This window comes from Cantharellus anzutake, assembly GCF_015039405.1.
Source record: "Cantharellus anzutake strain C23 chromosome Unknown EI90scaffold_70, whole genome shotgun sequence".
Lineage (NCBI taxonomy): Eukaryota > Fungi > Basidiomycota > Agaricomycetes > Cantharellales > Hydnaceae > Cantharellus > Cantharellus anzutake.
This window is the reverse complement of record NW_024067020.1, coordinates 196807-209064: the sequence shown is the minus strand read 5'-3', so window position 1 is coordinate 209064 and position 12258 is coordinate 196807. Positions and strand designations below refer to the sequence as shown.

The window sequence follows — 12258 nt, the reverse complement described above, 5'->3', positions numbered from 1 at the left end:
TTCTAAACCTGAATAATTCACTCATTTATCATTTCAAGTCTCATTTCAACTAAATGTTACTGGATAAAAATAGAATAAATCAGCTGAAGGTCTCAGTAATGCGAAGTTTGAATTCAGAATGACCAAGTCATAGTGAACTTAATGGTAAATATGAGGAATTTGAAATAAAAAACTGCGACAAATGCGGTGCAGTCAAGTTCTAATTAACCATTAAAATAGCTTAGGTGAGGAAGGACAATAAGGATTCTAGGTGCAGTCTGACCACAGTAGAGCTGCAGCAGAGCGCAGTAGAGTGCAGTAGAACTATAGGGTGAAATTTTCATTTTTTATTCAGTTTGAGGAAAATACACTGTAAATAAATCCTGTAAATACGAAGTAGAGCGTGAAAAGGAAGGCGACCCACAGAGTATAAAAGGGAGACCCTTTCTGTGACTTTTTGCCCCCCTCAGAGAAGTAAGAAAATAGAGTATTATTTTTCTCAAGCATTTCTGGTTGTCACTCCAGCACGAAAAAGTGATATACAGTTAAGATTGCCACTGTAATAAAAGGCAGCAATTAGGGAGAGGAATATTAAGTAAATATTTCAACAGGAGAGCTGGTTAACACTCCAGAATTCAAAGTGTAAACACAAAACAGTTATTTTGCTACTGTTAAAAATAAGACAAAAATAAAACAAACTCAAGGGACACTTCAGACACAATCTAAACCCATTAACTGAATAGAATCTTTGAAACTTCACCAAGTAGAAGATTTAATTCAAGTTAAAATCCAAATTAAACAACTCTACACAGAATTACGCCCAGACAAATTGAGAAATTACAATAGAGGAACAGCTCCACAGGGCTTGGTTTATCTGTAAGTCAATTCTCAGAACATTTAGACTAACCCATAAAATAGAATTAGCCAAAACACTCGGATTGGTACTATAATTACAACAAATATTACTAGTACACTTCCCCATCCTAACTAAAGAACCAGGGAACAGCTTGGTGGTGGTCTCGTTTGAACCTCCCAACTGACCTTCCTTCATCCTCTCCTTCAGCAGTGCCAGTGTATGCTGCTGTGCAGTCTCTGTTTGTCATATCCGTGCATACCCGACCCCGACCCGACTTCCGGACCTCCACCCTCTTCACCTCCGGAGTCATAACCTACCGCTGCCTTTCCGATACTCACCTTCGGTCTCGGCAACACACCCCTCCTCTTACCTCTCCGACCCCTTCTCCGTCCGTTCCGATACTCATCTTGGACCGAACATCGCCCTACTCGCCACCCTTCCTACAACTCCGCTCCCCCTCACCACACCTCCACCCTCCCGTCATCCCCTACGCTATCTCCGTCCGTTCCGATATCCACCTTCGGACCTGACTACTCTTCCTTACCTGTCCCCTCTCTCATTCCTCCACCACCCTTCCGCCAAGTTACGACCATCCACCGCTGTTCCGTACTTCACACTCGGACACCGTTCGTACCTTACTCCGAGCCTCCGTCATAGTCCATACCTCGGACTTTGACTCCACCTCGGTCTTAGTCCATTGCATTGGTGACCTCATACTACGTGAACACCATTGCCAATATTCCTCGGACTTCCAACCCCGCCTCCGTAACCTCCGTAAGCTCCGCAACCCCCGAGCTTCGCGGACCGCCTCCGGCACTCTCGCCGTTTGTAATGTATTTCTCGCAATTCCCCCTCATCCCTATTTGGACTACTGCTTCTTTCTATTCTAGCCAGTTAGTCATCACCCCCACTTCCCCTCATCCTCCTGCCCCTCTGGGCCTCGCCCACTCTACCTCCTTTCGGATGTATCACAGGTCTTGCCCTATGACCTTCGGTACCGCTCCGCTCCCTCTAACCCTTTGTTCCCGTTCGGACGTCTTCGTTCCGATTCGGTCACCCTTTGTTTCTCCTTGTGCTTTTGCCCCTTCCTTATATATCAGCACTTGTACATACTCGTCTGTTTTCAGTCCGAAATCGACCTGAAATGCCCCCAAGAGACTTCCTGCTCACCTACTGTGAAATTAAGGACCAAATGGACAAACAGCAATGGCACAGCGCTCCGCTTGAGTCGCTGAGGCCAAGGTCCCTCCACGCTAAGTCTCCGATTCCGCTCCGGAGTCGTCCGTTTCCGCCCATCTCTAACACTGTTGGAGAATATAATATGTTCCCAATAGTATAGAGTTTAACAGCCTATACCGGCATGGCTCAAGGGCGAGTAGTGTATGGATGCACGCTAGAGGTCCTGGGTTCGATACCAGGCTTGTCCATGATTTTATGTCCTTGCCATGTGACCTGAATTTGAAGCCATTTGAATTGGAGCTCCGGATAAGTCCAGTAGTCGCACCGGATACAATTTCGACAGTCTCTAGTACCAGGAGGGGAACATGGTACTTGCATGTGCAAAGGTGGGTAAAACAGATTAGGTGGAGGGTGCTGAAGTTTAAAGGCATGCCAGATATCAATCAAACTAATTTGTGGTGGGAGTGGCATGGTACTGGCATAATAGTATCGATTTAGACCATATCTGAGGCCCATGTCACAATCATACATGAAAAATTGAAGCATTGCTGATGCAAGGTCTGGGGCAGAGAACTTGGATGATGCTGCATCAACCGCCATCCTGACAGATTGTGGATATTTTGAGACAGTGATCAGTCCCACATTGGCATCCATGCATGGAGGTGAGAGCCCTTTAGTAGCTTGATCAATCTGAGACCGATTAATCCCTTTAGCTTCCAGAATTGACGAGTAAATGGAGAGGGAATCAACACATTGAAGCTGATCAAGAATCTGGGTGGTGTATGCTCTCCAATTTGTCACATGGTAAGTGACTTTGCAAGTGGGAATATGCAATGCCTCGATTATCTCTGATGAACCATTGTCCATAGTTCCATGATCATGTATGTCATTGGCAAAATGATGGAGGTTGTGGTGCTTGGGGATTTGGAAATGGTGAATTGGTGTGCCCTTCCCATTACAGCATGCACCATTGTCAATGAAAACTCTAACACTTGAATAGTAAAGTGTCAAATCATCGATCATCGATTGCAAACTGAGGTCTGAGTGTGCCAGCAACTGCGCTTTGTATGGGAAGTCAAGCAGAGAGTGTGTTGCCTGCATCATACGTGAGCTTTCATTCACTGTCCCTTTCTGATAAGCACCTGCAACCACAACAGCCAGATGGCACTGGAGGTCATGGTTTTCATGGCCAGACCATTGTGAAATCTTTGATATTCCATTATGGAATGTGCATTGGCCCTTTCAGTAAGGCTGGGCAATGAATTGGGCATCAAGTGCATCCTCTCCGATTGTATTCTTGATCCATGTCTTCGTGTGGTCACTGATATATTTGTGCAGCCCATGGAGTAAATCAAGACACAGAACCCGGAAAATGTCTACGGAAAGCCCTTCCCAGCATAGGTTCTCCACTCCAAGTAATCCTAGCTCCCTCGCTTTTACTGAAAATTGCCAAGTCGTTGCCTTGGGGTACTTCTTCCTAAGTTCGTGCTGTGCCCTCAGAATATCCTTGCCTGTTCACATCTTGCATGTCCAGCTGCCCCCAAGGTCCTTGTACTTGGCAACACACTTCGGGCACTCATTTCGTTGAAGGAGGTCTAGGACTTCCTCCAAGTCAGCAATCCAGGCCATGAGGGTCAAGACACACATTCGTACCATTCCCTGTGCATCAAGCAAGGGGATTGGAACGATTGGCTGCTTGGATCCTGCGAAGTTGTGGAGTGGCTTAAGGATTATGCAGAGACACTTGTGGTAAAGTATTTTCCGCAGGAGACCAGGCATTCCCTTGGCCTCATCAGCTAAGTGACTTCCATGAAACTCCTGTGATGAGAACTTGCTGATTGGCAAGTTTGCTAATAGGATCCAGGCCCATTTGCTGGGCTTATTTCACACCAACTTATGGATGTTCCCCAAAGAGAGATAAATTGGGTGCATTTTTTTGTTGCCAGAAAAGTTTGTCAGGTGAGTTTTGTCAGAGCCAAGCACAATTGCCAGTATGTCAGGGACTGCATGTCAGTTCACAACGATAAGGGTGTTCCCAAGAATCCTAGTCGTTGTTAACGCTGAGGTGCCACCCTCAGCGGAGATATGAGTTATATACATGGGTACCGCTACCCACTAGAGTGCGGCTACAACAAGATAAGAGATAACTGATAGAATGATGACATGAAAAGATAACTATTCATTTGGATAATCGTAAGTGAGGTGTGGGAAAGGGGTGACATGTGGACAGAAGATAGAAGCGGGATGCTAAGCGAGAGCTAAGCGAGATTACCTGCGTTCTTCGGATCTCTCCGGATCATCTTATGGCAACTCCCTTCCGGCATAGGGAGTCAGGGTAGCCAGTTAGGCCATTCCCTGACACAGTATGGTCGAGTTGCCTAACCCCTTTTCTTCTAGTTTGCACTGTGATTTAAGATTCATTATGGTATGTCACAAAGTTAAGTTTTGTGTAAGCATCATACCTGTTCCTCATTCCAAATCCAACCAGAACTCAGCTCTGCATACACACGATTTGTTGACGGCGATCCATCCTCATTTGTCGCAAATAGTTCTTCTGGTTCATAATCCATTTCCTCCCAGTAGTCTGGATTGCTGAAGAGGAGGGCTGCGCATGCGACTATATCCCTGAAGTAGAGTTCATGAAGCTCATCGGGAGCATCTTTCAACATGATCGTTGCATGTTGGAAGAGGGGTCCTTTGGGAAGCAAGCCATGAATGACTGCGTACACCTCTTTTGCTGAAGAGAAGGACAGACCAAGGTGGCATGTCTAGTTGGTGAGTAGTTCTGAGTGCTACTATGATATTTTCAGGTGATAGGCATGCTCACATAATCGAGTTGTAGAAATTTGTTTATTTCCAATTGGGACAACTCACTCTTACACAACCATTCCACCAGCTCCCACTCCTCCTTTGACTTCCATGGGGAATAGGCTGCACCCAAGTTGCCAAACTGGGACCTTGAACCCCATGGAGATGCTGCCTTTTGAGCCCCTGTTGCAGGCTTAACCCTTGTTTGGCTTTCCTGTCTAAATACAACAAAAGAATTCACTGCGCTCTGCATGCCACTTAGCCGATGGAAGCTGGGATTTGGTGAGTCGACAGGCACTCCATCCTCACCCTTATCTGAGTCATCCCCAATATCATTTAGGCTTGGAGAACTTGAAGCATTGGAGGCAGTGATTCCGGCTTCGTCTTCCAAATCATCAAGCATACAACTTGAAGGATCATATACCAGTGTTGGTCCAACATCTGAGACTTCGTATACTGTGGTATAACGACCATAGGTTCATTCCCACGGTTTTTGGGGATTGCCGGGTCCTACTGGCATAGTTCATCCTTGGGTGTGACATGCGACAATCATGCTGCGAAGTTCACTGTCTATCACTTGTACTCTTCTTAGCACCACATCCCCGAGTATGACCAGAATGGAAAATCATCCTTTGATAGATACAGTAAGCCAGAAATTCCCTAACCTTGTGATTTCGAGGATGTTCTGCCATTGTTTATTGGGACACTCCTGCCTGACCTTCGACTCCCTTTGACAACATTCCTCGATTTTCACCTTCCACCATTGCTGCCCAAGAATGTCCTGATTCACATTGCATACAACCCCTATCCCCCCACTGTCACTCCACTTAGTCTTGATGCCATCAAGTCTGTACCATGGCCTCCACTGCACTCTGCCAGGCAGTTTCTCACTCTGAGCCCTCCATCTGGTAGCCAGTCTGTGTCTATTGGCAATGCCACATATCCACTGGAGGTAGCTTCAATCTTGAAATTTGTACTATTGGTGCGGGATCTCCAGGATGTGTGGCATGCTGCCATTGAGTGGCTAACTGATGGTCCGCGTCAAGAGGCTTTACCGCATGACTTGGAGGAAATTTTTTACTCGTTGCTCGGGATGACAATATGGTCTGAGCATGTGCAAGGCTTTAGGGACACACTTGGGGTTAGCTCCTTGGTCCGAATTGCATCGCATGAGTGTCTGAATGACACTGATCATGAACGATACTGTATGATTCTTCATAAAGAACTTGAAATTGCCCAGGCTCCCATCCAAGTTGCACCACCAATTTTTTTCGACCGAGTATGCGAATTTTTTGGCAAAGAGAGCCTACCTCCTAGAGTGTATGGCTCTCGGTCTTATCGTTTCATGCAAGAGTGGGCAGCACAGTTAGCAGATGGGAAATTGAAGATGCTTGCTGGGATCGCATTTGTTAATCAAAATCACTGGATTGCTATCGTTATTGAAGGCACATCGAGGACCATCCGAGTCGGAGACTCACTGTTTAGTCCGACGATGTCCCAACAAATCCCTGTCTATGTGACTTCACTAGTCAATGCACTTTCTCGATGGCTTGCCCATCCTCCCTTTGCAATGCAACCCATCAAGACTGTTCCACTCCCCACTGTGCGACAGGATGATCATTTCCCATGTGGTCTTTATGCACAAAATACACTTGACAGTGTTTTTCGGCCTTGAACATCTGGAGTCAAGTGTCTACCAAGTTCGCAATTTCGCCTTCGGCTATTTTCTTTCATGCAAGTCCTGAACCATCACTTGATTAACGTGAGCATTCTGTCGATTCCAATTGTTCTTGCATTTAATGTAACTACTGTCTAGACTGGTCCATCAATTGATGGTGTGGTTGAATGGATATTATCACTGTTAATACCTGTTGATCCTCCACCTGCATCCCATGTGCTGCAAGATTCACCTGCACGAAACTCTCCTTCCCTGTCCCATGCGTTGCAAGCTCCACCCACACCCAACTACTCTCCTCCTTCCCCATCCCCTGTGCCACGAGTTTTGCCAGCATGCTACTCTCCTCTTGCCCCAATACCATTCCCACCACCTGTGAATCCCGAGGACGCTGTCCCAAAAATCGAGGCAACAGTGTCAAAGCTAGATCCAGGAGCAGTAGGAGGCGAGGGGATACTCAAGTTTTTCTCTCGAATTACCCAAGAGGCAAAGGCCGTTGAGATAAAGCAACAATTTGAAGTGTTACATGAATCATCTGCATCATGGGCTGAGGCTGCAAAGTTGAGGGCAGCAACAGTTGTAGCTAGTCGAAGGGAATACAACCGGTTGCGACAAGCTAATTTACGTGCTAGTCGGAAGAGAACTCTCACCGATGTGCCAAAAAATGGTGATAAAAAGGTGTGCTGCCCCAGCCGACTGTTCTTTTCTCTTTTTCTCACTAAAGTTATCATGAACAGTGCCAGATCGACACTCCAGATATCATGACAAGCTCACAAAGCCTATTTCAAAGTGCTGGTCCACTGAATGTGGCTCAAGTGTCACGTCCTAAGCGTGGACTTATGATCAAGGAACGTGAGACAAGTAAGATGAAAGGCCCTCACCAATCTGGACGGCGACAGACAAAGGAGATCAAAGAAGCTGTTTGGACATATTGGTGGGCCCCCACTTTCTTTCTACTTCTAACAGAGGCAGCAGAGAAAGTTTGTTGGGTGGGCCCAACCAAGATTGTACAGCAGGCACAATGCACATCACCTTCGCTATTCAAGAAGCTCACATCTCAAGTGATTGGGAGACATATTGTCAAAGGGAAAGGGTGGAATGATGATGCCTTAAGGAAGGAGAGTCTCCTGGGGGGAAAACAACTCAGCGAGGAATTTTGGTATGTAACTATAGAAATATATAGGGTTATGGCAGCTCCAGGGCCAGGGTCGGACAAGATGACAGTAGACCGCTAAGGTATATTTCGGAGTAAATAATTGTAAATACATGATTCCGTGCTTGATCTCCAACAGTAACATGTGCTGGGTGTTCCGTCAGTTCTCTCATACCAGGTTCTTCTCTCTTCAGGATGGTCACCCTGAGATAACTGCTGAGATTACTCAGAAACTTAAGTGCTTGCGACAGATAGGTGCTGCAATATCTCTCAGTGATGCGTGCTGTCTGATAATTGCAACAATTCAGTTCTACAATCCTTCTATATTCGAGAAGAAGTTCAAGGATGGAAGCGTCTTTTGTGCAACTGAGGGATGGGTCCTAAAGTTTCTCCATAATGTTATGGGTTGGAGCTACCGCAGGCCCACCCGGGCTCCACAGAAGGTACCACACGATGCTGAAGTGCTTATATGTACCTCCCTGCTTCACCAAGCATGGTCGATTCACTCATACAATGTACCTGCCGAACTCCATGTCAATTCTGACCAGACGCAAGTCATCTACTCCGACCCAAAGACATCAACATGGGATCAAATTGGTGCAGAGCAAGTGCCAGTTTTTGGAAAGGAGGAGAAGCACACAATCACAGTGACTGTTGCAATCTCCGCAAATGGAGTTATGTTGCCACTTCAGGCAGTTTTCCGTGGTCACTCATCCAAATCACTCCCCCCTCCATCATCTCCCTTCTATGATGAAGCCCTGGAATTGGGGTTTCGCTTCGTTGTCTCTAATACAGACACATACTGGGCAACCACCAAAACAATGAAGAAATATGTTGAGGATATCTTGGTCCCATACTTTATGGGACAGAAGAGGAAACTCGCGCTCTCAGATGACTATCGTTGTATCTGGCAAATTGATGTGTGGGCTGTCCACACATCTCAGGAATTTCGGGAATGGCTTTATGGCCGATTTCATTGGATCATCCTCGATTACGTTCCAGGCGGCTGCACAGGCCTCTTTCAGCCTTGTGACCTTGTTATTCAACGGACATTCAAGCTCGCCATCAATCGAGAACACCGCCGTGATACGATTAATGACATCCTCAAGCAGCTAGAAGAGAACCAAAATGTTGTTACAGTTGAAAAAGGGCTCCCAGAACTACGATGGCGGATGGTTGGTATGCTTGTCAAGGCATTTCACAAAGTAAACAAACCCCACATTGTACTCAAGGTGCACAGCTCATAACTGAATTCTCCCATGCTCATACTTATTCTTCCTCTCAGGCCTTTGAGAAAGCATGATCAGGCAAATTCAGTCTAGCGCATTCAAGTCTCACTAGCCCAGGGATGCTGGACATCCTGAGGACCCTCCATATCAACAATCCACCACTCTTTTTGGAGTTTTCCAAACCGTGCTCAGTCCCCAAAGTACCACTGAACCGCACTCAACGCACAGATGGCATACAATCAGATGAACCTCCATTTTCATCTGACAATAATGAACCATCCGATGTCCCCTTCAGCGCTGCACTTGCCCACGCTCTCACTGGGGAGATTCCTGAGGGCCATCTGCTTCAACCGGGCATGAAATCCATTCAGCCCCGACCTATGCTTGCGAATGAACTGGATAACGACTTTCCTGAGGAGGATGCCAATGATATGGGTTCTAATTTGTCGCTTGGTGATGGTTCAAGCAATGATGACTACAATGGCAGCTTGGTTTCTTGTAGTAGGGATTCAGTCCCTTTGGGGCCAGTGCGCCAAGGGGAGAGGATGAGGAGACCCATGGATTTAGTGGCACAAAATAGATGGTGGGATGGGTGGTAACGATGGCATTGGCTGGCCAAAATTTTTCTTGATATGCCTACATAATATAGTTGCAGATCCTTCTTCATTAGTTCAAATTTCCATTGCGACATGTGACAACACTATTTTTAGTTCAGTTCAAAACCTTCGTGCAACATGTGACTGAACTTATGGTTGTTATACCACAGTAATTGATGGTCCATAGGTTCATGGATGCTTGTCAGAGATGGGCCAGACCAGGACCACACTGGAGCCTCTTTGCCAAAAGGCTGACATTGACTGACCACTCAGTCAACTTGGATCCTGGTATTTATACAGGTGCTAAGATGCCACTTTTGCACTACTGTCAGAACCGTGGGAAGCTTCACCAATAGTAGCCATAGGCGACTGAGCGTTGGCCGCTAGTGATACAAGTGCCCTACTCACGACCGAGCTTTAGCGAGGATTAACCTCACCGATCTCGAGGTCGAGGCTATTTAGGCGAGCGGGCCGGGATTTCAGCTTCAACGACTCAAGGAGGAGCGTTGCGCCTCGTTCTCGATGCAGTCCCGATACTTCAGAAGGCAGAGGTCTTATGGGGAACAGATGCAAGCTTAGGGGAATGTTCTAGTTGATTTTGAACTACAGTACAAGCATTAGTTACAAGCTGTATATAAGCACTAGGGAACTGAATAGGGAATAAGTCGCCAGATCTCGTGGAGATTGCAGGTGGAGAAAAGGAGGAGGAAAACGAACAAGAAGCATGTGTTCAAGACAGCGAAGGTCAAACGTGACCTTCGCCGCGAGATAACAAGGTGTGGAAACATGGGACAAAAGGTCGCAGCGCTCTGCACTGCTAGGTCGTTCAACGACAATTAGGAGAGGGGTTGTGGAGAGGTGGCAGGAAGGGGTTAGACGATGATGGGCGGCAAGCGGAGTGTGCGGGGAGTGTTTGGGCATGGGAGAAGGTCGGGGAGGAGGTCGTCTGACCCTGGGGAACGCCAGGTCGTGACAGTAGTGCAAAAGTGGCATCTTAGCACCTGTATAAATACCAGGATCCAAGTTGACTGAGTGGTCAGTCAACGTCAGCCTTTTGGCAAAGAGGCTCCAGTGTGGTCCTGGTCTGGCCCATCTCTGACAATGCTGAGCACTGTATCGTCGTGTTTGGCTGTCAAGTTCATTGCTTGATTGGAGCCAGCATAGTGGGCCATTCCAGCCAATTTCCTTTGAAGACATCCTGCTGAAGCTGATATGTGACTTTGCAGTGCATGGTTGGTGGTGAATGTCCACCTTTCGATGCAGTAGTCACAAGAATACTCAATAGAGTCAGTGACTGGTTTCAGGCTGGAAGATGCCTTGCCACAGTGGCACTTAGCTGAGTGCATCGGAATGGGTCCTGGGAACAGAGGTGGTATGTGGCCCAAATTTTAATTTTTTTTCAGCATGTGGCGGAACTTTTTTTTCATCACATGTATATAAGCTTTTTTTTTTTCACATCAGTTCCTCCCCTTTACTTTGCCCTGACTCCTTTCTACTAGCACCTGGTATTGGCAATGCCACCAAGGGCCAACCAGGCTCAGTGACAGAGACATCTACGAACAGCTTCCCTTGACAACAGTTCCAACAGCAACCCCCCATTCCAATTCAGTAACACCACAGTTGCTGCTGCTGCTGCTGCTGGCAAGTGACATCGACACCCCACTCTTGCGCACTTGAGACTATTGCCAATGATAAAACCGAGTTTTCAGCTTCACAGTTCAGCTTCATTCACAAGAACCACTTGATTGACATTGAGGAGTTCTCGGTTAAGAAATCAAAAAGGTGGGCATGTATCTGTACCAAGCTGTTTTGGAAGATGGCATGAGTTAGGACTTATTTGCTATATTTGAGAACTCATGAAAATTATTCCAATAGGCATGTGTTGGACAAAGAGCACCTGTACAAGGAGAAAAATGGTATCATTATTGCTGCTGCAGATAAGCCATGTGGGAACATTGGCAGATGGAGCGATTCTGACTAGTAGAACATGTTTTGAAAGTTCGCAATATATAATTGGATTTGCTTGTATAACAACCCAGAAATGGACAGAAACTGGGACGGAATGGGAGTGGGTTGAGCGCTATGCCCAGTTACCACAAGAGAATGGGAGCCTGGGGAGCACTATACCAAGATCTCACAGGAGCCATGAGAGACCAGGGCTCTCAGAGCTAGGGGAGCTCTTGCTCCTGCCGCTCCGAGAGGGGGCAAGGACCTCCTGAACTCTCATGCCTCCCTGTGCTCCCTTAGCTCCAGGAGAACGCTCCGAGTTTGCTGATGTGGCTATACTGAAGCCAGCTGGTTTTGAAACCACATGCAAGCTGCTATCAGACTGAACAACTGAGCCCCCTGGTTGGCCAAACACATTCCTCACTCAGTGTATTGTCCACCATGTTCACATGGTCTTTTAGGGAAACCTAAAAGTTGGACATACTGTACCCGCACGACCAATTACCGGCTGAGGACAAAATAGTCAACCGGCTTCTCCTTGTGATGCATGACAAGCAACCGGAAGAGGTGGCAAGGTTGGTGTGACACCAGCCACAGTGGCGCTGGAAATGTCCAACTGGCAAATTTTCGTGTTGATACATTTTACACCAAAAAAACTACTTCCTTGGAGACGGCTTTTGTTTTCATTGAATTTAATCCGATTTCACACAGCCACTTAGGTGCCAAAAAAAAATGGTGTGACAAGGATCATTCAACCGGAACATCAGTGTGATGCATGACAACAGCCCACTTACAGCCGGACCGGAAGGTGCATGTGATGCATGACCAGTAATTGG

General features: G+C 46.8%; 2 protein-coding genes across 2 annotated transcripts; one reads left to right on the top strand and one right to left on the bottom strand.

Annotated features, from left to right (window-relative positions):
• Positions 1-3529: 3529 nt before the first annotated feature.
• EI90DRAFT_3020048 (uncharacterized protein) lies at positions 3530-5839 on the bottom strand (the record flags this gene model as incomplete). The annotated part of the gene is made up of 5 exons (XM_039057459.1): positions 3530-3892; positions 4477-4782; positions 4842-5229; positions 5488-5603; positions 5714-5839. The coding sequence occupies 5 exons, from the start codon at positions 5837-5839 to the stop codon at positions 3530-3532; spliced, it is 1299 nt and encodes a 432-aa protein (XP_038910942.1).
• A 715-nt stretch (positions 5840-6554) lies between these two features.
• On the top strand, positions 6555-7732 carry EI90DRAFT_3020047 (uncharacterized protein; the record flags this gene model as incomplete). The annotated part of the gene is made up of 4 exons (XM_039057458.1): positions 6555-6584; positions 6639-7175; positions 7235-7656; positions 7681-7732. The coding sequence occupies 4 exons, from the start codon at positions 6555-6557 to the stop codon at positions 7730-7732; spliced, it is 1041 nt and encodes a 346-aa protein (XP_038910941.1).
• Between the last annotated feature and the right edge of the window lie 4526 nt (positions 7733-12258).